Source organism: Cynoglossus semilaevis, chromosome 6, assembly GCF_000523025.1.
Source record: "Cynoglossus semilaevis isolate Cse_v1.0 chromosome 6, Cse_v1.0, whole genome shotgun sequence".
NCBI classification, from domain to species: Eukaryota; Metazoa; Chordata; class Actinopteri; order Pleuronectiformes; family Cynoglossidae; genus Cynoglossus; species Cynoglossus semilaevis.
The window spans coordinates 18,070,563-18,094,724 of record NC_024312.1 but is presented as its reverse complement, the minus strand read 5'-3'; the positions used below and the strand labels follow the sequence as shown (position 1 = coordinate 18,094,724).

Genomic DNA, 24,162 nt, shown 5'->3' with positions numbered 1-24,162 from the left:
CCATCTGTAGCAACGCTCAGTTCATTCTCACAGCTTGGGGTCAATGAAGTTTTAACATCAACCAACCGGCATGTTGTATTCGTGACATGGCTTAAGCGTGCATTCGTATTTATAATATTAGAAAAAAACATACAAACACAACTTTGTTCTGTATTCCTGTTTCCTTAGTTCCAGCAGAGTGAAAACACTTTGACTGCAAATACTCAAACATTGGGCCCTCACATTGTGGCATCTATTGTCATACTTTATCATCTTTTTGCCTCTAAATACGACAATAACAAATCTGACTACATTCTACAGTACAATTGAAATACTACAACTGAAACCAAAATGAACTAATAACAGTTGGTGATGCTTTCAATGAGCTAACCTGTAAATCAGAGCAGAACAACAAATAAATGATCTAATTGTGTTCTGTCAAGATTTTTCTGATTTAATTGACATAAAAATAAAAAATATTGTATATGTATAAAAAAATAAATAGGTCCAGGATTTAGAGAAAATATAAACATCACAATTTTACTCTTTCTTCTGTGACAATGTAAAGTAAAGTCATTTAGAACTAAAATCATGTGGAACATTTTGAAAAACATGTCATAAATCAAAGGCTCAAAGTAACTTCAGTTCTCAGTTCAGGGATGTAAACATGAAGTTGGTGTCATCTATTTTTCTTGACTTGTTGTGCTCAAGATCATTTGTCACCAACAACACCACATCATATGGCGTATTCTGTGGTTTTTGCAAAAGGAAGTTTAGGAGGAGGAATCCTCTCCCTGTTGTCCGTCCCCCAATGAATAACAGAAGCAGAGAACAAAACAAAACGTTTTACAGCTTCTAAGTAAAAGTCGGTATCTCACCTGTCGCCGAACTGCGAGGTGTGCGTTTTGAGAAGCTCTTCACAGCCAAACTCTGGCCACGCTGCTTCCGTCTCCAGGCCGTGCGACACTTGGAGTCAATGCTCTGCTTGATGCGATACCAATCAGATTCACTGATGGTAAATTTGTGGAACAAGTGACCTGTGGGTTAATGAAAATTCAGTTTGAGTTATTTATTATCATCATTTGCAAGCTAGACTTTATTTAAAAAGGTGTAATCTTTAATCTAAATGGACCTTTTTAGCCCATTTAAAGCCTTTAAAGTTTTTCACTGCACACTTTATATGTAAGGGAGGAAACCAGAAAACAACTAATTTACTGATTCTTCCATTTAAGACAGCTTTTGTGAAGTTTGAAACTGGATGCTACAGATTTATGGCTGTCTCAGTTATAAACTGTTGGCTGGTATGAGCCGCTTGACAGTTTGTTTCTTCATAAATTAACCATGCCACGCCAGCCTGAGGATAGAAACTGAGGTAATGAGGGCGTGATATGTATGTTCAGTGAGATGGCAGTGCATGGCAGGTCCTGTGCTGGCAGGTAGGGCAGATGCTGCTTAATTCCTTTTCCTGTTTTTTTTTTTGCGAGTCACCAAAAAGTCACCTGGCACCACTCCAGGCACTACATACTTCCATGGCGGTGTGAATCTGCAGGTACCTACCCACCCAAACTGCTTAGAGGATCACAGACCATGACATACACAAACACATGGGGTTTATATGCTGCAACAGGCGCAAGGAGAAAGTACAGTGCAATGTGGTACCCATGCATGTCTTTGCAATGCTGTCTGAACCACGTAACACTTTAACCAAAGAATTTTCATTAACATGCATTACTTTGCCATTGTAACCTCGTTGTGTGTTCCTAATGGGGATTCAAAGAGTTCACTCTGTTGTGGGTGACTCCATTAGGCTCTTTCTACCAGACATGTGCTTGTCATTTAGAGTCTGGTATGTTATAAAATGTGTTGCACATTAATCCGTGTGTGTGCAGTGATGAATGCATGTTGTTGTAACCCGCCTTTGGAATACAGACTGCAATCTATTTCTGTGTTCAATTCAGTGTCGCTTTGTACAGGAATGTGGACGAAATGTGGGAAGGTCTCAGGGAGTTCATGTATGAATGCAAGCGAGCCAAGCCTGGAGCTAAAAATGGCTTCATTTTATGGCGAAAGCAGAGTCAAAGTGGTGGAAACAAAAGTTCTAAGACCGATGTTGTGATTTCAATCAGTGTGTCACATTTTAGTAACTAAAACATGAGACATGTCTTTCAGGAGTCTCCAACAGCTTTAAAAAATTTTACCATTATATGTTGTCAAACTTTGAACTGTGCTGCGATTTATTTGATCAGACATTTCAACACTCAAAAATAATCAATTTTAGAAAATCAGAGCTAACATCAAATTTTTACTTAAATTTAAGTGGAATGTCGCTAATAATCAGCTTTGCGACAGGCTTTGATCTTGCTGCATTTATTTATTTTTCTTTTCCCAAAACTGAAATAGCATTTAAAAAGAAACGTCAGTCCTTAGACCAGGCAAAAAGGCAGGTTGTGATCTGGTATAAGGGAGCATCGTCCCAGAATTCTCTCATATTTGTTCTTACATATTTTTCATGTGACAAAACAATGTTCTAAATGAGAGATAATGTAATTTTATAGACACTTCCTTGGCAGTTCCTGGGGGTCTGCCATTTTCAAGGATTTACCTACCTAGTTCCCTAACTACAGCATTTGTACCGTTGGTGGTACTTGGGCTCCCTCCCATGGTCAACACGAAGAATTCTATTCCCATTAGGTTTGTGAGGCACTTGGTTCTTAAATAAAGCAGTTGTATACAGGGGGTCTTCAACTTACGTCGGAGTTCCGTTCCCACTATGCGACGTAACATTAATGATTTTTTTGCTGTAAATTGGAACTCACATACTGTACATAAGTACCTATGTCACTCACCTAAACTAACACAATGGTAATATCATAGTCTCGGTACAGGTGTGGGCAAACCTTTCCTCAAAGGGCCTTGTAGCTGCAGGTCTTTGTTCCAACCAACCAGGAGCAGTGCTGCTTAGTTAGAAAACAAACCTATCTGACTTACACCTGGGAGCAATAATGAAGGGCGATAAGTTCTCAACACGATCAAGTGACAACATATTTGTCCGCTCTGCTCCCTAACCAGTTCCCATGTGAACTAGATAGCTAGTTGTCAGAATGATGAAACAACACTTTCTTAATAAATTTAAGGGAGATGGCGACATAACCACGAAGCATCATATGTGTTGTGCAGGATAAAGGGACCACTGCCTTGAAGCTTCGTGGAAATTGTCATTATTGGTAGCTGTTTCAGCAGTGGTTTGATATTTGTATTTTGCTTTTAGACATGTACAGAAATATGAAAAGTCAACATATGTTGGTACTCACAGCGAATGCCGTAGATCATGAGTGGGTCCAACTGCTTCTTGCCATGTTTGCCTTGGCCAGAAAGATTTGACGTGGCTTGGACCTCTCGGTGAAAAAGGTAGTCCAACAGAGTCAAAGCCATTTTCTCAGGTGTTCTGCAGTTTGTACTGATGTAAAGCATGTCAGCTGGAGATACTGGACAACGCACTCTTATCTGAGGATTGTTCTCATCACCCAACCAGGTGCCTTCAGGATAGTCATCTAAAGAACAAAGACAACTGTTTAAAAGACACAGTGGTCCTGTAACAAGCTTACAACCTGTTCATAGTATAGACAGATAAGTCTTCTTTACTGCATGTTCAAAAGAATTGTGAATAAACCCAAGAGGAAATTATTTCTGTGTCGTGTAATACAATAGCACCCCCATGTGGCCAAAATAGTTAACTTAAAAAATGAGAATGAATAGGGAGGTGAAAACCAAGGAGATCACATGAAAACAGGATATTATTCACATTCTATACGTTTGTTATAAACGTGTGGATTCATACCTTCTGAGTTGAGTGTAATCAGTGTAATGTTTTGGCTTGCATTGTTAGATTGGCCACCGTTGGAAACAATGTCACTGGCCTCTTAACCGCTCTCTTGATCTTCCTCAGTTCCAGGTACCTTGACTAGGATTGTGTTTTGCCGACGTCTATTCACGGTGCTGACAGAAGCCAAAAAGAAACAACCAGTAAATTCAAATAAACACAGATGTCATTAGATGTCACTTTTAATGAGGAAATGCAAGTCTATAGTGACTTGAATAAGTCACCATAACAACAACAGGAATAGCCATATCTGTAGAAAAGAACTAAAAAAAGCTACCCACTTGCTGAGCAGATTCTCCAGCGGCGTGTCCTCTTGGTTGGAGCATTTATTGGGTTCGCTGTTCACTATCACATTTGTTTGTGGCACAACACTGCAGAAAAGATAAAAACAAATAGGTATACAATACATGCATATCCTTTGATTAATTAAGAAATGCCTTGCTGAAGAGCACTTCTTTTGATTAAGGCTCGCAAATCCTTGTGCTACAGCTCACATACTTTTGCAGCAGAACAAATAATAAACAGATTATAAATGGTGAATATCCACATTGCCACTACCATAATATTCTCATTGTTTTTGTATGTGCTTGTGTGTGTGCGGTATTGGCTGCAAGAAAAGATAAAGCAACAACTTTTATTGCAGTACTAAATACAGTAAAGGCATAATCAAAAATGTGTCACACAGTTCAAAGATAACGATAGGCAAGTCTAGTTCAGAACGGGTAATAAACATTGTGTTCAGAGTAATCAGTGTTCAGGGTAATATGTTTCTGAAGTTGAATAATAAAATAGGAGGATACTGCTCCACTAAGAGACTGGGAGAAACAATCCCACTATTTGCATGGTTGTGTCAGTTAAGGGAACCACAAGAGGCTAATAGTAATAGTAACAGTACAAGTGTGTGGGCAGCAGGGAGGGGACGGGACACCACACAAGTGACTCTTCATCATTGTCATCACCCATTTGTGTAAACATCACTTATCTGCCCAACCCCAAAAATACCATGCTTTGTAACCACTTTAAAAAAGACAATAAAACACTTTTGTTCTCTTCAATCCAAAAAGGCAGAAAGTGACAAATGTGGTGACAGCAGGGTGGAGTGTCAGAAGAGAAGAGAGAATGCTGTGGTGATAAGTGACAGTGGGTTAGATTAAAAAATGGTAGTGAGGCCTACTATGGTGTTTGATTTGAAGCAGTGGTAGACAGGAAATGTTGCAAACCAAGCAAAGAAGACACAAAAGGTGACCTTTATCAACACAAGACACCATCAATAGGGTAATGAAGGGTGCAGATGATCTGCTGTAAAGCGTTCCGAGAACAGTAGCCCAACGAAAAGAAGAAAGATGTGCGTCTTCATAAAAAAGGGTCATGGCAAACTCCAGGATAAACTGAAAGAACAGTGTAGCCACATTAGTCTCTTTTTGAGACAGAGGTGCATGACACACAGTGGATCAGTGACAAGGCTGACATAAACATACCATTATGTGAAGCCTATCAACATGATGCAATTTACAATGAACAATAATGTACATTTTCTCTGAATCAGGGGACACCAGATTTTTAGTGCATTTTCAACTCACCATCGCACTTTGTTCCAAGTTTGGGTGGCTCCTTGGGGTGAACCTGCAACCATGGGAACCTGTATTGGGCTCTTGGAGCAGGGCATGGTGGTGTCTAGTTTGCGTCCGAGGGCTTTGCAAGTGGCATCCAGTGCCTCCAGCTTGGACTCGATTCCCTCCAGTCGCTGATTGACTGATGCAGTAAATGAAACCAAAAGGTTCTGGAAAAAACAGATATTGTGAACTTCTATATGACCCTGCTTTTTTTTTACTCAATAAATTAATAATTAAATAAACTTTTCAGATGACCTACCTTTATAAAATGTATTTCCTGGTTGTTCATGTTGTTCTCTAAACTGTTGCTCAATTTTCTCTTTTTCTTCTGCGGCCTTTCTTCATCATTTTCATTATTGTCGAGCAAGTCTTGAGAAAACATACATATAGTCATTGACTTTAAAAAATGTAATCTTAGCATTTCGTTTATATCTGGTGTACCTCTGGTCCAGTCAATATAATGCTTGCTAATTGCATTCACTACTTTAACAGAAATGTCATGTAATATTTATTATATTGATTTAATATTAAATCATTATTTTATTGTGCCAACTGGGAAGCCAAAACAACATTAGAATTAAGTCCCTTTAGCAATATATAACAGACAACAGTGATTAGCAGAACTGAATTGTTGTGACTCCAACCTGTACGTTCATCTTGTTGAAAGTCCTCCACTGTTATTTGCACAATTTCCTCCAAATCGGACATTGTTCACAACCAAGCTGAAAGAGCAGAACAGAAACCATTATGACACCATAAAATAGGGGAATTTGTTGTTTTGCAAGGTAGCACACACAATAAAACTAAGAGTACATAAATTACTTCTTGGTCATAAGTAGAATGTTGCCATACAAAAGTAAGAAACTACCAAGAGGCATTGGGTGGGAAAAATGTAAAACTGTAAAAAAAATGGAAGTGAGATAGAAGTGTATTTAAAAGAAATCACTGATATTCTATTTATTCAACTTTTATACAACAATTAAATCAGATGTGATTGGATTAAACTTTATTGATCCCAGACAGGAAAATCATGTTAGAGCAACAAACACATGACAAAGAATGACACAAGTGGAGAATAGCAATTAAAGCATTACAGCGGCACTGAAAGATATGTGCTTTAAACAAGCATATACAAAAAGAAAGTAAGAAAGACAAAAAACATACTAGAAAGCCAGAATATATAATGGTTATTATTTTATATTTCATTTCCTTTTTTTGACAGATGGGGCTATGGTTCCTTGATTGACTGTTATTGTTTGAAAGAGAGAGAGCGAGAAAGAGATATATACACAGAAATATTTGTTTATATGGTTTTAATTTGATGTTAACTGACTCAATATCTTAACCTCACAGATGATGTATTAGGTTGTTTGTGTTTAACAAAAAAAGGCGCTTAATTTGCAAGATAAAGCAGTTTTATTGCTCTAACCAAACACACAAGTCTACATTTTGAGGACTATTTTTTTAAACTTAAGGTGCATTTTCAAAGATCCCAAAATTACAACAGTGCAAATCTATTTTACTGCAAAATAAATTAACCTACCTAAAAACATACTAGGACCGTACAATCCTTTAATACAAATTCACAGTTAAGTTTAAACTTTTTTAAGACTAAGCTCAACCTTTTAAACGTACTTTTTAGTTTGTGCAGTCAGTTGAAGCACCATGGCAAGATAAGAAAGTAAGATATATATATATTATAAGAGTATAAAATATTTTTCACCTTGCTTTTAATAATAATAATTAAAACGAGTTTGTTTCAGGTGCTGATTGGTTCAGTAAATGTTTTTATATATATATATTTAAAAATCCCTGCAAAGGCAAATCCTGAAAATATATATAACGTTAGGTTATGCCATTTTCCTAAACCTCGTGTTATCCTCCGCAAATATTCAGTCATATTCAGTGTTCATGTGCTTTTTTTCTGTGCTTAAACAGTTAACTTCGAAGGGAATGCAAAAAAATGCAATGTAATTAATGACTCAGGACACATTCCGAGATACCAAAGAAAAAGCAGATACTATTATTTTAAGATATTTATAGAACAGGTTTCTAACATATACGTTTAAGTCTACTGTCACATTTGATCTATAGTAGTTTATATCAACGGTTCAAAAATATGTACTTTCGAAACTGCATAACATTTGAATTATATATTCTAAACTTTGGTTGGCAAAATAGGATAAAACTCTTGTAGCCAACACATGCTTCCACATTTACTTCTTTCATACAAGCCGTCCTGGCAGCCTTTCTGGCTAATCGGGCGGGGGTCTCGTCTTCCAAAATTAAAAGCACGTTTCCAAGAAAACAACTAGTACACTTTGTTTATGTTTCAATTATGTTATGTGCAACTGGATCAACAAACTTATTAAAGCCAAATATGACCGACAAAGAAAATGACAGCCCATATTAGCTTGCGTTGCTAAGTGGGGTCTAAAGCTTGGTAATACTGAAGAAGGTCCCGGCTAAAAGCGGCTGTGAGGATTCGCTGTTTGTGTTAGCGCCTTGTTTAGCATGCTAACGAGGCCTAGAGGCCGCCAAAATATGTTGCTAAAATCTTAAAACTTTAGCATGAAATGCCAGTTAAACTTCAGTTGTTCCTCGCTTCTCGCGTCCTGCACTGCACAACGATACATGTACCGTGTAAGTTTGGGTTATATTACCGTGTGAATGACGAATTCTCGTGTTGTTTGTAGAGATTCCGATAACGACGTTGTTCCTCGCGAGAGATTGGGCTTCGTGTCTTCCTCGCTAATTCAGAGGGAGTGCAGGCTCGTGTGCTCCGCAGGAAACACAACCGGAGATCCGCAGATCGTACCTCATCCAAACCGATTTTGTTGCTTCGCGTTCAAATACTACTTCCACGTTCTCTCTTTCCGTTTGATATGATTGATATTATGATCAAAGATAGGGAAAATCAATGTGAATAGGACTGTGGATATGAGTAGGCGCTGTATGTTATTGACAACTGGATTGTCCAATAGAAGCCCAGTGACGGTTACGTTTCCCTGTCACTTTCTTTAAGCGCTAAAGGAGACGCATGTTTATCAGTATGAACATTCTAACTTTCCATTAATTTATTTTCCCTTAAACTATCTCTAATTTTTCTAAAGCTAACTGTAACAATGTGACACACCCCCGTATATTTCATATTTTGCATGAACATATTACGTAATTATGCATTCTTCATTAGTTTATTATTGGGATATTTTAAATAGTTGGGAATCATTGGGAATGGGCTAATTCTGGTCTGTAACATTTAATGTAACCAGAACGTAATCCTCACATGTAGTCCTCACAACCGCCCTTCTTATATACTAGCAAAACATTGACTTCAAATAATTCAAGTAAACCTTCAGATGCCTTAGGGCAGGACTGTCAAACTAATTTTCACCGGGGGCCACAGCCATACAGTTCCCTTAAAGGGCCGGTTGTAAATGGAAGACTGCATAGATCAGGAGGCCCCAACCCCCGGTCCGCGGACCAGTAGTTTCAATCATTTACTCAGCACAAAAAAATGCACATCCCAATAACCTTAGAATCCAATAATTGATAACATTTACTTAATTTTTACCAATTTACTTCATTCAAAGAAAATCCATTTACTTTCTTTATTTAAAGATAATCTGGAAATATTTTTAAACAATAGGTCATTCAGACACTGTTACAAACAGAATAAAGGTTAAGAAACTCTGCTGCATGGATTTAAGTAAATGCTTTTTAAGCTCATACGGCCCACACAAACGGCTTGGCGGGCCACATTTGGTCCCCGGGCCTGGTTATCAGCAGACACATATGCCTTATGGTTTTAGGCATAATTTAGGTAAACTAATTAAGTAAAGTCTTCTTAACTTTTTACCAGAGGAGAATGTTATGAAATTATTAAGTACAACTTATTATTTAAAGTTATTAACTAAGTAGATTTCATTGGGCATTTTTCATTTTCAATTACTTAGTTGTACGATATTACATTAATTATTATAATGATATAGCCTACGTGTTGTAAATCTATTGATAACTGTTACTTAATATGTTAACATCACAAATTACGCACATACCTTTATATTGACAATAACTTTTTCTGTACTCTTCATACATCATTTATAAATACTTCTCAAAGGAACGACGCTTATTGAGGGTCACTGAAACGAATGGGATAGTGAGGGGCGGGGCGAGATCTCCCAGAGTTCTCCTCGTATCCACTCTACCTCTAACACAGATATACAGATTAAAAACTTGCTCAAACACCTCGTAGCCTCACTCCTGTTCCGGACTTAGAGAGAAAATCACACCCTGTGTTTGTAAAGCTCAGCGTGAAGATGAAACTCTGCGCAGAGCCAACCTTCTTCCTTCTAGTATCTGCGTTGTGTTTGTGCGCTGCTGCAGACCCAGAAGGTAAATCTGAAGTTGTGTGAAATGCGTTGTCTTTTTAACCAGTTCTTTGTTTAATTCGTTATGTTCAACAGTTTTCGCATTTTCTGTTGTGTCTCGATAGCCCTTAGCCTTTCACCTACATGCAGCTGACACTGTGTCCAAAGGTTAAAGTCCTAAGAAGGTTTCTGCTCTAAAAAGAAAGTAGTATTTACACCCACGACGATCTTTGATGTCCTGCAAAATTCATTAATAATCGTCATTTACTCGGCACAACAAAATGCGCAGCATCCCAATAACCTTAGAATCCAATAATTCAGATCAAAAACGGGAAATAGGGCAGGGTTTCTTAAAAGTGGAACTCTGCACGCACAGCACGGTTATTACTATATTACATAATATGTGTCGCAAACAAATGCCTTATGGAAGTAACGTTTATGGTCTTACATGCAACTTAAATGTCAGTCACCATATCTTTTAGGTCATTTTAGGATTCACTTGTTTGTCTTACTTTTTTATTTTTTAATTTTTTAATCAAATTCAATCAATGTAATACAAATTGAATAGTAAGTGAACAATAAAATAAGTGATAAAAATGAATTAATTAATTGGTGCAAAGCATTCAAATTGTAGACTTCCTTAAACAATTCCTATTTTGTTTAAGGAAAAGTATAATACATGATTAAAATAATAACATATATGTAGTAGTATTTTTGGGTGTATTTTTTATCAAAATAATATATATATATATATATATATATATATATATATATATATATATATATACTGTATATATATGTAGTAATATTTTGTCTTTATGTATTTTTTGTGTGTGATAATGTTTTGCAGGGCCGAAGGTTTAGGCTATTTTTAAGGGTCTGAAACTGTGAACTTAAGGCTTTCTAATGATGTTTGTTAAAGGTGACATATCATACTCCTTCTCTGCTTTTTGAATCAGTTGCATGGTGTCTTCAAGAGAGGTCTTTAATATGAAGTGGTCAAAATAAATAAATAATAATATATAAATAAATAAATCCAATCATCACAATATAGAAATTCTCTCTTCCAAACCCCTACTCCTGTTGTGACAGCGCCTGTGGTCCAAACCAAGCTCGGAGATCTGAGGGGTCAGTATTTTAGTGTGAAGGGGAAGGAGCCTGGAGTCCATGCCTACCTGGGTGTTCCATTTGCCAAACCCCCTGTGGGCCCCGCTCTAAGACTGTCTGCCCCTCAGCCTGTGGAGGGATGGGAAGGAGTGAGAGACGCAACCAAACAGCCTCATATGTAAGCCAGTGTGATTTACTATGGGTTAATTGTTCCGTTCGTGAAAGACACTGCACATCTAGGTGATAATCTGTTTTTCTCTGTCATAGGTGTGTTCAAAACACAAAGGTTATAAAGGACCTGCTAGAAGCTTTTGGTGGCTTAGAAGTCGAGGTTCCAGACATTTCTGAAGACTGCCTTTACCTGAACATTTACACTCCTGCTAACAGAGCTCCAGATGCTAAACTCCCAGTAAGTATGTGTTGCATCAATCATTCCTCATTTATCAAGCACCTTCGCACCAAATTAACAGAATGGCTGATTTGTCGATGTGTTGACGTTAGTGGCACGAGTCGACGTTCTCTGGGAGGAGTGAAAAAATCAGTGCCCTGTTATCGACACATTGGTGGCGGGTTAGCCATGGCCTTCAAAACTTGTGAGCACATGGCCTCATGTTAAACTGGTGGGGACGTAGTCTACCTCTGTATAAAATTAGACTGGCTTCCATGAAGAAACACAACAGAATAAGTACATGCACGTTTGAAAAAAAGACAAAAAACTTTAAATTTGATTCTTTGTGAAATGTCATTTTCTTAAAAAAAAAGACTAATGACACTAAATATTAATCACCGAGTCCCTTATTCATCCCTCAATGGGAAAATCTACAGTGTGTCTTTGCAACCAACATTAAGTATGTGGTTTTAACTTACAAGCTGTCACAGGGGGGCGCCAATAGGGATATGTCGTTCCTCTGGGAATCGAACCCAAGTCTCTCTGTTCTCAGCTTTCAGGCATTCAAACCACTATACTACAGAACTGCAAATGTGATAAACATAACATAAAAAAATGGACACAAGAGAATAGTGGGCCACACCTTGTTTGAACGGACAGGAAGCAGCTGTTTGCTCAACACACCACGGAGCCTTAAAACTTCACCCCCCGAGCCACAGACCGCACCCGTTTAACTACTCAACAACCTTTTGTATTTGTGTTTTTAAGGACGAATATTTTCTCTCCAGGTCATGGTCTGGATCCACGGTGGTGGCTTTGCTATGGGATCTGCGTCAATTTATGATGGTTCTGCACTGGCTGCTTACCAGAATGTAGTTGTGGTTCTAATACAGTATCGCTTGGGACCCTTGGGCTTTCTCAGGTAAAACCCCCATGGTTACCAGGTAACTTGTAAGTAGGGACACACACGGGCCTGATGCGTCACTTAGTTTACTGGAAAGCAGGAGACTTTTTAACTGAAATGCACCACTGATGTAAAAGCCTTACCCACAGATCCTTTTTAAATATATTATATCCTTAGCTTAATCCATGTGTTGTTCAAGGTTTTGTCTTATAGTACGTTGCTCTTTTTAAATGCTCTTTTTAAACCGAGTATGCAAATGATTTCCAAGTGATATCCTTTTCGTAAAAAATGTTATTAGCAAAAGCTACCTTGGTTTACTAACTCTGTTTTGTACCAAGCACGGGAGATGAGCACATGCCAGGAAATTATGGAATGATGGACCAGGTAGAAGCTCTGAAGTGGGTCCAAGAGCACATTCACAATTTTGGTGGTGACGCAGATTTAGTGACTATATTTGGGGAATCTGCTGGAGGAGTAAGCGTTTCGCTCCTGGTAAGGATGTTTCTGCGCAACTTAGACACTATTAAGTGGATGATCTTGATTTTGTGCCATTAGTCATAGTTAGCCGGAGTGTTGCACTCCAACTAACCTCGACCACGCATTCAAATGCTGTAATTGGTTGAGACTCTCTGTGATGCCAGCCCAAAACCAGTACAGAAGAACACCCTTTGCTCATTTTGTAGTGTCCTCTAAGTCAGACAGTAACAGACTCACAATTAGAAATAATAATTAGAAAAAAAATATTGGCCATAATTGCTTAAAGCATACGTGTCAAACTCAAGGCCCGGGGGCCAAATGCGGCCCGCCGAGCCGTTTGGTGTGGCCCGCGGGGCTTAAAAAGCATTTAGTCCATGCAGCAGAGTTTCTTAACCTGAGAAAGTTTTTTATTACACAGCAATGAACAACATTTGTAGCTTGTAGTAATTAATAAGTGACCTATGGACTGGTACTGGTCCGCAGACCAGGAGTTTGGGACCCCTGATCTCCACAGTCTACCAGTTACAACCAGCCCTTTAAGGGGAACTGTATTGCTGATGTGGCCCCCGGTGAAAATGAGTTTGACACCCCTAGCTTTAAGCATTGACCAAAAATACTGCATTCACTCACCTGGCCCTAGTATTCATGCAAGTATCATTATAATTATATAATATATATATATATATACTGTATATATTATTACAAGTAGTAAGTGCAAAGTTGTTACCCTTTACACAAAACCTGTTGTCACTGCTGTTCTCATCAACAGCTTCTCTCCCCCATGGCTGAAGGCCTGTTTCACCGTGCCATTGCCGAGAGTGGCACAGCTGGAATAGCTACTCTCATCGGAACTAACCCTCTACCTGTGATGCAGGTTAGTTTCCCACTGCCTTGAATTGAAATCTCAAAGGATATGTCCTTTCACAATTAATAAATAAATGACTTTATTAAGTAATTAAATAATAATTATTAATGAAATAAACTTAACTGACTTAAGTTTACTTCCAAGTTAATATTATTTGTCAAGAATCACTAAAATGTTAACATAAGGAAGAGGGTAAAATATAAGAGAGACTGTGACAAGATCCAGTTGTGCACTCCTTAATTGGGTTTAAGTTTTTTCAAAGTGAAAGAGTAAAAATTGTTTAAGATTGTGTGTGGTGTTTTTAATCACAATTCTAAAACATAATACTAATTAGTTGGAAAACATATTACATACATTTTAACTTTTTTTTCACAATTGATAGACATTCCAGGTGACCCACGTGAGGTCACGACCCCATAGTTTAAAAACACTATTAGTGGAATGAGATTGAGATTTCAACAGTAGAGCACAATAATAATAACAATATTTCTTAATATGCTACTTTTATTTCTGAATCACACCTTCTATCTGTTTCCTAGGCTGTGGCAAATGCCTCTGGCTGTAGCCTGGAAAGCACAGAGAAGATGGCCCACTGCATGAAAAATGTAGATATGGATGTCATTCTGCCTTTACTGGAGGTAAGTATAATTGAGTCATATATATATATATTCTATAGTATTTCACTGCAGTAAAGCCGCACCATGTAAGAGCTACACCAGGCATGGGCAAATGCCTGGTGGCCCGGAGTCAAAAGTTTTCCCACACCTGAGCTACACTGTACTTGATTTACATTTGGTCAAATCAGAATTTAAGCGGTGTGTGTGAACTTTATTTCCATAGGATTGGGCTCGAAGTTTACAGTGCTCTCTTTGTTTATTCTCTAAAGGACTCTTCGTTATTATACACCATAACTGTCGATGGGTCTTTCTTGAAAAAAGCTGTGGATGAGCTCTTAAAAAACCACGAGGTCCACCGAGTGCCTTTCATGACTGGTGTAACAGACGATGAAGGAGGCTGGCTACTCCCCAGGGTCAGTGTGAAATACTCAGTTTTCCACTATTTGTGCGTGTCACTGACGACCTTATTAATCGCTACTACTCTTTTCTCAGTTTCTTTCCCAAGCAAACTGGACAGAGGGAGTGGATCGGGAGATTTTTTTCAACATCCTGTTCTTATTTTACCCTGACGTAAGCTAACGACATTAATCCCTTTTTTATTTGACATTCTTTGCTTCTCTGAGAATGTGTCCTTTTGTTTGTCTCAAGCCCAAAGACGCAGTCATCAGAGACTGGATAATAGAGGAATATATTGGAACTGGTGAAGACCGCGTACAAAACAGAAACAGATACACTGAGCTCATAGGGGACGTTTTTTTTAATGTGGCGGCTGTAAAGACGGCTAATGCTCATAGAGGTAATCTTAAACGCTGCGTTTTATCACACTTGCTTTTATTGTCACACATTAACAATCCTCGAACCTGATACCAGATGCTGGTGTTCCTGTGTACGTGTATGAGTACCAACACCCTCCCTTGATGGTGAGGAAAAAAAGACCAAGTTTTGTTAGGAGCGACCATGGGGACGAAATATTCATGGTGTTCGGATTGTGTTTCACAACTGCTCATGTGAAGATCCCTGGTAAAACACTTTATGACACTCACACCTGTAGTTGTGTTCTAGTTGTAGTAGTTTTTCTTGCATTGAAACGTTAATTAGATATGATCATTGTTTTCAGAGGAATGCGTTGAAGAAGAGAAAGAATTGTGCAAAACCGTCATGAGCTACTGGGCCAACTTTGCTCGCACGGGGTAAGACTTTCTGTTTGGTTACTTTCATTGACATGGAAATGGTACAATGAGTTTTTAGAGAACGTGTGACATGTGTTATTTGTGTAGCTCTCCAAACGGAGACGACCTTGCGTACTGGCCAAAGTATGGAGAAGAGGAAAGCTACCTGGAAATCAGAGCAAAGGAACAGGTAGTAGGTCATCACCTGAAAAAGAACCACTTCGTCTTCTGGACTCAGACTCTGCCGCAGAAGATACGAGAACACAGAACGGAAATGAATCATGCTGAGCTGTAACAAAGCCTCTGCTGTTGTTGCATTCGTTTGTTTCCTAAAACAACTTCACCACTGCAACATACGTTGCACCTAATAACTGTTAAAAGTTGTAGTTTTCACACATTGCACTAATATTACAGAGGATATTTTCAGAAGATGTTTCTATGCTGATGATGCCGAACTGTCTATGTCTGTCTGAAAGTGTCTGTCTGGATTCTGAAATAAAGAATAGAATTTGATTGTGTTTACTTTTATTTTTTGTATAATGTGATAACGCAGAAATCACTGGGAAAAAAACTGTTCCTCTGTTCCTTGCAAAAAACAAAAATTTGTTTGTTGCATAGTTGCAAGGTTTATTAAAACTGATCACCCTGCGTAAACCAGGTATTCTCAACTGGGTGGGTCGAAAAACATGTTGAGGACATGAACATGTGAAATTATAAAGGCAAAAATAAACTGGTTGTATTTATATACATTTATATATATATATATAAAAAACTATAAGTCACAGTTCTTTTATCCTTTGTCTGGCTTTACGACTTAATCAGGTGTGACATATATTAAAATATATAATTTCATGTTCGTTATTTTATACTGACAGCCACTAGAGGGCACTCTAGGCTTGCGTACCAGTATCTGCTACTCCTGTACCCTGGAAATTTACATGTTCGTTATTTTCACACTGACAGCCGCTGGAGGCCACTCTAGCTAGCTGGTGGGACATATACTTTGGAACTACTCAGAAATTACATAATGTAATAAAAAATGTAATAAAATGTAATAAAAATAAGTCAATCAGACTTGAGCACAAAATTTTCATTTTCTATTGTTTACTAATGGAAAACACATTTTGTTGTTAGAGCCCTATTAAACTCGTAGTCCACAATAAAAAGCACATATGTGGCAACTGCTGCAAAAGTTACTGATTACTAGTGGACCTTCAGTGCTAAGAAAGATAACAGAGCCTGATTTACTTGTGGGCTGTGCAAACAAACAGTTCCACAGCGACCAATGAGTAATGTGGTCGCTAAAATAAGTCACAAATGAGCACATCAATCTGTGTGGTTCACCAGTATGTCCCAGTTTTTCTTTTTTAATTATTGTTACATTTAAATTACACTTGCAATGAATGTGAAGTCATCATGAGATAAAGATTTCTGTCGAAGCGCAGAGTAAAGCTGAAGCACGCACACACAAGACATAAACCAAAAAAAAAAAATCCAGTTTATTTCATTTATTACCGAGTAGAGTCAAGCTGGAAGGCTCCCTGAAAGTCTGATGTGAGCAGTCTGAGGGAACATAAACCCAGGTGAATTATAAACAATGAAATTGAATACATAACAAAATAATACTTCCAAGTCCTCGGTAGTGGTAGTAGAAGTAGTAGTAGTAGTAGGCTATGGGACCTAAAAGATAGTACAAAAGAAATGCACTGAATTCAGAGTAAATCAAAAACACATGAAACCCAAATCAAGAGTCCAGTAAAGGTATTTTTGTTAATTGATGTGGAAACATGCAGAAAAAAAAAAGTTTTTGATGATAATTCACATTACTGCCCAGACAAGTGCACTTGAAGTAAAGAGTTACTGAGCATTACCATCAGGCTGCATTAGGACTTTACAACTTTATACTTTTCAAGCTGTTTGTGTTTGGCGAGCCTGGTGGGATGTAGGAGCGGAGGGAGCAGCGATGCAGGCAACTAGTCTGACGAATCAGGTGTCAGGGATTCAACTACAGCCCAAATTAAAGACAATTTGCAAATGGTATACGGTTCTGTGTTTGACCATGAATACTCTGAGCGAGCAGGAAGTGTCTAGATTGTACTGCTAAGTCCTGCTAATTTACCACAGTGAGTTTTCATAGTTCCCTTTTTGCAGTGCGTTCCTTTCATTTACCTGACATTCCTGTGCTGACAATAAAAACTATGGCACATCTTGACTGACCCAGGCTCATGGTCATACATACAGTAGATAACGTCACTTAATATGAGCATTAAAACAGCATGATTAACAATGCGAAAAATAAGTTACTGGCTTCTTACGACAAATCAATATGAACATTTTTTTGACAGAAATGGCACCTGAGATGCATATAAAGAAAAAAAAGCCAAAGATACTCCTTCAAGAAATCTAAACATCATGCCCGGGTAATATTATGAGAGTATTATGACGACATCCAAAATAAAACGCGACATGCAGTTTAAAATGTTGGGCACTGAGATGATTATAATACTTTACATATCAGTTAATTAATACATCACCTTTTGTCTTCTTCAAGCACTACTTATTATAGACACGGTTTTATAATAATCAGAGGCACATACCATCAGGTTCATGGTTAAGTGGTAAGAAATATTGGTACTTCTTCTGCGGGGAATAAATTAATTAATTAATTAAAAAAATTAAACTTTTGTGACCTGTTTTCATGCTATACAGGGAGAACAGGGATCACGTGGGTGAGGCGCTGTTATTTTGTCTTCTGAGGATGTTGGGACGGTCAACAGAAGTGCTGTGTGCAAGGGCGGGTCAATAATCTGCTTTGTTCCAGAGCCAAAACATTTTGGGTGAAATATAGAATCTGTCGTGTTAAGGGCACGTGCTTACATGAACGAAAAAACAACACCGGCGGAGGAAAGAGGTGATTTCGTTGGGTTGGCATGGGTTCCTGTTACGCATATCTATAGGGAGAGGAAAACTTAAAGAGCATCAGGATGTCCAGGACTGCATGTTGTGCAGCATGGCCTCAAATCGCTCCATGTTCGGGGCATGAGCGTGGGGTAGATAGTCCGTCAATCGACTATACAGGCTAAAAGACTTCAACTCCAACCAGATGAAACCGAAACGGTCCTGGTCGAACAAGACAAAGAGACCCGGTGTGCGCTCTGGACTTGTGAAGCCATGTCCCGCAATCAAGCCCGTTCCATAGAAACTGAAATGAAGAATATCAGGGATATCAGTTCATCGTGGTTCACAGTTCTGAGCCCGAAAAGGTCAACTTAGATTTACTTCTGGTTCTTGACATGCTTATGGGATTTGATAATGTTGTGCCAGCACTTTTGGCTATGTATATATATATATATACAGTAATCCCATCTCCTACCGCAGTAGTTGCGTTCCGAGACCCACCGTGAAAATGCGAAAAAAAAAAAAATCAAAGTAGAGGCGAGATAGTTATATTATTTACGTATATATTTACCTTTTACTCCCCCACACTGTTATCAACCCTCCCTAGACTGTATCCCTTTCCCACACTTATATGCACAGTAGATATACACAGATATTACGTAAATGAATCAAAAACACGACCGTAAAAAACAATGTCAAATACATTCTTATTAAAATTCAACGTACATGTACATTGTGGGGGCGTGACGGAGGTTAGTTGGTGTGGAGATTTGGGGGTGCGTTAACCTGGTTGGGATATAAAAGGGGGAACCTACAGTTCCCCACCTGCTTGGCTGCACCATCTTACTTTCAGCAACAACGTTAGCTCACGTGCACATGATGACACTGATGTTACGGCCCAAATAAAAAAATTAATTCAGGAATCGGAGCCTTTTGTAATCCTTTTGAAGTCAGTTCTTACCATTTCCTGCAGGTGCGAGGGTAGACCTCGTTACGAGCCATCACCCCCACTGGCAGAACGAAAGGCTGGGATTCAGGAGGGACGGAGCTGCTGCTGCTGCTGCTGCTGCTGCTGGGACCAGGCTGACAGTTGTCTGAACAGGCACCATCCGCCTTCATCCCTTCTCCTCTGCTGGCATCACTACAGCATCCATCTTCTCCGCCGCTGCTCGTAACGACGAGGCCCTTAGCCTGTTGTTCTGCCTCCCTCTGCACCTCCTCGTGTACCTGTATAACAAGCCGAGACAGTTTTTCTATTCTGCACTGCTGCTCCAAGTCTGGAAGGATGATGGGCCGCCTCAAGTCCACGTCCAAAGTAAGTTGCCCTGCAGGAACGTTGGGGTCTCCCTGAAAGATTATATATACATTTTTCATGAGTGCCAATTGGACAAATCTGGGAAAGATCGGCCCTTGTGATTATTCATGGACTTACAGTGAGCTTTGTTGCTCTTGCCGAGGTCCCATGGAAACTGAGCATGACAATCTCTAAGCCGTGACTCCCGTACGTGCCTTTAAAGAGACCTGGCTGCAGCAGGTTGGAGGGCATTGAAGGAGGAAGGTAGATCCTTCGGTATGTTAAGCAGTTACTGTTGAAAGACAGAAAAATTGACACATGTTCAGATTTGTTTTTATTGATAGGTGGAAAATGATCGCCTCAAAATAACAAAACACTCGTACTCGTATTGACTTGTATAGATGAACTTCATAAGAATGAGCTCCTGCATGTGCTCATGGAAGATGTCTTCCAACGTCCGACCCCATTCTTCCTCCAACCACGTCCTAAACTCCTACAGACACGGAGACAAATGTGGAACAGTAAAAAAAGCTAAAAAGAAAATAGGTAGTTTCTATTGGCAGATTTCAGAGAGTAAGAAATCAATTTTGTATCCCACCTCCTGTCTGCCTCCTGGCATGCGGTGATGATCTGTCTGGTTACATTTTGTTGAAAATTCGTCCTTTTTGACAGTCTTAAAAAAAAAAAACAAAAAAAAAAAAACAACAAATTAGAATCTATTTTTTTCCTGCTGCTGACAGCAAAGCGACTTCCCACCTGTATGTCTCCTTTGTGTGGACCCTTGTGTCCATACATGCACTCCACTGTCGCCTTTTGGTTGTCCCACAAATGGACACGGAACAGTGGCCGTCTTCTCATGGGATCCTCCACACGAGGGTCATGGGGTGGCAAATACATCCAGCCAATGATGAAGAGCCCATCCACCTGGAGGGACAGATACTGAGTTAAGGATGGATGGATGGATGGATGGATGGATGGATAGACATTACAGTTACTTACAACAACGTTGAGCAGTCCACCATAAGGACCTATGTCAGGCTGCCATAGGCCCAATATATGTCTATATGGGTGAAGCACTGCAACAGAAGAGCACGGCAGCAAATAAATACAGCTTTTATGTTCTTAGCTAATTTTTAGTACCTTCAACAATTAGTAATTCTGTTGGAGTAGGGGGAGGCCACTTCCAGCAGCCCACTCTTGGCTTCGCACAGACCGAGGCTAGAGACAGAGAGTGAGAATGGCCAGAGAGACAAGTGCTGAGAGAAAAGAACAGAATGATGGGTGAGGTGATGTTACTTAAACTTAGTTGGCATTTTAATTTTCAATGTCTTTTTAATCTCTTTCACAGCTTCTGCTTTAAAACATGGACTAAGGCCATGGATAACCAAGAAAACCTGCTACTGTACACAGAGGAAAACGACCAAACAAGATTACTGTGTTGAAAAAATAAAATAAAAATAAACATCTATTTTTTTTAAAAAGAGAGACAACAATTGTGCTTAGCCTAAGCCTGTACTCATCGTGGAGTTGCTCATATGCACACATTGTCAGACTTGTCTGTCACATCCTGTCCTGCCAGCTCAGTTAATCTGTTTTTTATTTTTATTTTTTTTTGGTTTATTTTTGTCATACCTGTTTTTTTGTTGCTTGCTCTTTTGTCTTGTTACAGATCTACCACTTCCTGCCCCCGTGTGTACACTCCCTCCTGTGTGTATATCAATTTCCTGACCACCCTCTGTTTTGCCCTCTTTTCTGGACTTTTGACTGATTGACACTTTGCAATATTCTACTACTGTATTAAAATGACACAGACTTGTCTGTGTTGTTTGTAAGTGTCTGTATCCTAATTGGCCACTTCTACTAAATAGACCAATAAGCTTTCAGTGTGAGGAGGCTTTATTTATCCTAATCCATTCAAATATGTACTTTTTCAACAGTGATTTAACTTTTTATAGAATTTGGAACCTGATCACATGTATATTTCTATCTGTACAAACCATGACTTGCTGCCACCTAGTGACTGGAGGCCATTGGAACCCCCTCACGCCCCCCCGGCACCTCACTGCGCCACCCCAGGGGGGCCCGCCCCACTGTTTGAGAAGTACTGGTTTAAAGGATTTTGTCCACAGAATCAGTTTTCCTTTACAAATAGCCTAAAATATACACAACTGAGAGGATAAATGAATAGACAATGTTTTTTGTTGTTGTTTATTTAAAGAAAAGGTGGCTAATTCTTTATCTTCCATTTCATGTGTTTAACAAAGAAAGACACGTGTCTTAATAATAGATTATCAGGTTGACAGTGTCTTCTACCGTCTGCACTTTAACTGAGCTATATTTCATTATTAGATTTTGAGAACCTTCACATTTATCATTGATATAACTACCATTCCGGAAACCATTCAGTCATGCAATAACAATAATATGAGCAATGTCTGTATTCTCATGTGTAATATTGCTCACCTGATCAATTTATGTACCACAGTTAAAGACATAATTTATTATCTCAGCAGCAATATCTCAAGTAAATATACCTGCAAACTGGACAGTATAATGTGGAGGGATGAATGAAGGCACTTTGTTTAGAAGAGCGGTAACTTTTAACATGCCTAAATCAAACACAAATAACAATAAAAAATGAATCAAATGATGGCAGCAAATTTAACAAACAACTTGGGTTCTCAAAAGCGCAACGAGTTCTAGATACATCTAAATCAGGGGTCCCCAAGCATTGGTCTGGGGACCGGTGCTAGTCCGTAGGTCATTTGGTACACAGTGGGACACAGTGAAAAAATGTACTTCAGTTTTACAAACTTACTTCATTCAAAAAGAATCCAGTCATATCCCTTTACTTTTTTTAATTCAAAGATAGATAAACAGAATGAAGTCTAAAAGATGTTTTATCTGATCCTTTAATGATGGTGCAGTATTACCGGTCCGCAGAAATGGCTGATACCGACTGGTTCTTGGTAACAAAAAGGGTTGTGGACCGCTGCTGTAAATCAAACTCACATTTAACATAGAGGTCCCTGCTGGACACCTGACCCACTTCCATCTTCCTCAGGTCTTCCTTCATGCCAAACTCTGCAAAGAAAAACAAGCTTTTAACATTCATCAAAATTCCATTGTTTATAAGGTCGACAGTCTGTTAAAAGCCTTTTCATCAGTGACATGTTTAGTAAGGTTTAAAGTAAGACTTCACTGGTACATGATAATAGAGTCCAGGTGCAGGCAGGTCAGGCTGCGGAAACAGCATGCATTACATGGCTATTGCACAAATATTGTGTTTATTGCAAGAGAGAACTTGTGCCTTTGGCAGTATTGAGCAGATGATTAACCTGGTGACCAGACTCTCGGATTCAAATTGGTTACATATTAACTCATTTCCTGTATGCAAACACAGCTGCAATTTCATCTGACTGATCACAGGCATGAATGAACAACGGAACATGTTGTACGTCATTGAGTTTCATTTCATTTAATGTACCAGTTCAGTCACAGGGTGATTGATTGATGCACTGACTAGTCATTACAGACGTACCTTTTAGCATTTAAAAATCAGGGTGTTAAGAAAAACAGTTTTTCAGAAAAAACGTTTTTATTATGAAAAGTGTTCGACTTTGACAGGGGCGGAAATCTATCGATCAGGATGAGCTGAAGACTAAATACACAAATTAATGCCAATTTCTGGTTCATTTCAAATCAACAAGAGGTCCTCGGTTTGAGACATCTTTGATTTACTTCGATTTCTGGTAACGTCGCAATCTTCCCTACATTTATAAAGAAAGGCTTGTCACATCATTCCAGCATATGGCGTTAAAACAAAATACACACAGGAACTAGTGGGCGAGCGGCGTGGACGAATATGTTGTCATGCAGTGATATATGCGTAAGGCGGCTTTGTTTACATTCACCAGTTGTACGTCATATATTGGATTGTGTGTACATTCACTTTCTTTCGTTTGTGTTGTTTTTAAGGGAGCATTTTTGCCCTTCATTATGGCTCTGCGGTGTAAGTCAGACTCTTCTGATGTTTTTATGTCCTAGATTATGATGTTACCACTGTGTTAGCATAGCGTAACATAAGTACTTATGTACAGTGAAAATTGAGTTCTGTCGCAATGATCAAAAATACTGTCGCATCAACTTTTATTGATGCAAATGGAGCAGCAAATCCCTCTCGTTGTTTTGGCATGTGTTGTTTCTGAATTACAAAAAAATAATTCCCAATTTAATGATGTAACAATTAAATTATGACATAAGAAAATAAACTTAACATATCAGGTTAGTTAAATTAACCTTATTAAAAGGATCAATTATACTGAATGCCACAGTGGTGATTGTGAATAATTGAAGTGCATTATGTGTGAAATCTGCTCAGACAGGAACAGGCAAGTCATGTGGGAGAGAAGCTGCAGAGCTCTAGCAATCACTGTTACAACAGTCTGATACAGCAACAGTGAGATGCTACTCCATAGTAGTTGTGTTGAAGCTCTGCATTGGCTCATGCTATTGTCCACTGTTTAGAGGTAACAGGAGCCATCTCATGTTACTCATGTTACTTCATAAAATCTGAAATGCTGCTCCATGTCATACTATAC

The 24,162-nt window shown here is 38.8% G+C and overlaps 3 protein-coding genes across 4 annotated transcripts in view; 1 reads left to right on the top strand and 2 right to left on the bottom strand.

Moving 5' to 3' along the window:
* banp (BTG3 associated nuclear protein) overlaps window positions 1–9,045 on the bottom strand; it is a 34,151-nt gene extending 25,106 nt beyond the window's left edge. Inside the window, 8 exon segments of the mRNA XM_008312539.3 lie at window positions 858–1,016; window positions 3,291–3,530; window positions 3,818–3,975; window positions 4,141–4,230; window positions 5,440–5,639; window positions 5,732–5,841; window positions 6,117–6,194; window positions 8,136–9,045. Of these exon segments, the coding sequence (XP_008310761.1) occupies window positions 858–1,016; window positions 3,291–3,530; window positions 3,818–3,975; window positions 4,141–4,230; window positions 5,440–5,639; window positions 5,732–5,841; window positions 6,117–6,180 (1,021 nt within the window). The 5' untranslated portion in view covers window positions 6,181–6,194; window positions 8,136–9,045.
* A 631-nt stretch (window positions 9,046–9,676) lies between these two features.
* On the top strand, window positions 9,677–15,882 carry LOC103380524 (liver carboxylesterase 2-like). Its single transcript, XM_008312538.3, has 13 exons — window positions 9,677–9,867; window positions 10,935–11,127; window positions 11,217–11,358; window positions 12,126–12,259; window positions 12,580–12,733; window positions 13,488–13,592; window positions 14,123–14,221; window positions 14,470–14,613; window positions 14,693–14,770; window positions 14,849–14,996; window positions 15,071–15,220; window positions 15,318–15,390; window positions 15,478–15,882. Exons 1-13 carry the CDS (start codon window positions 9,792–9,794, stop codon window positions 15,662–15,664), a joined length of 1,683 nt encoding a protein of 560 aa, XP_008310760.1. The 5' UTR covers window positions 9,677–9,791; the 3' UTR covers window positions 15,665–15,882.
* An 838-nt stretch (window positions 15,883–16,720) lies between these two features.
* fbxo31 (F-box protein 31) overlaps window positions 16,721–24,162 on the bottom strand; it is a 10,713-nt gene continuing 3,271 nt past the window's right edge. The window contains exons 2-10 of one of the 2 annotated variants that reach the window (XM_025056119.1): window positions 22,574–22,645; window positions 22,096–22,170; window positions 20,561–20,637; window positions 20,318–20,485; window positions 20,160–20,234; window positions 19,945–20,054; window positions 19,700–19,853; window positions 19,229–19,614; window positions 16,721–18,571 (exon numbers count right to left, since the gene is read on the bottom strand). In XM_025056119.1, coding sequence (XP_024911887.1) covers window positions 18,349–18,571; window positions 19,229–19,614; window positions 19,700–19,853; window positions 19,945–20,054; window positions 20,160–20,234; window positions 20,318–20,485; window positions 20,561–20,637; window positions 22,096–22,170; window positions 22,574–22,645 — 1,340 coding nt within the window. In that variant the 3' untranslated portion in view covers window positions 16,721–18,348. The remainder of the gene's footprint in view (window positions 18,572–19,228; window positions 19,615–19,699; window positions 19,854–19,944; window positions 20,055–20,159; window positions 20,235–20,317; window positions 20,486–20,560; window positions 20,638–22,095; window positions 22,171–22,573; window positions 22,646–24,162) is intronic. The other variant, XM_008312537.3, reaches the window with a different exon arrangement.

Bases quoted from the DNA above. Each gene is read 5' to 3' on its own strand.
- LOC103380524 (XM_008312538.3), top strand. From the start codon at position 9,792: ATGAAACTCTGCGCAGAGCCAACCTTCTTCCTTCTAGTATCTGCGTTG. The intron at 9,868-10,934 runs GTAAATCTGAAG...CTGTTGTGACAG, and splicing joins CGCTGCTGCAGACCCAGAAG to CGCCTGTGGTCCAAACCAAG. The intron at 14,614-14,692 runs GTCAGTGTGAAA...CTCTTTTCTCAG, and splicing joins GAGGCTGGCTACTCCCCAGG to TTTCTTTCCCAAGCAAACTG.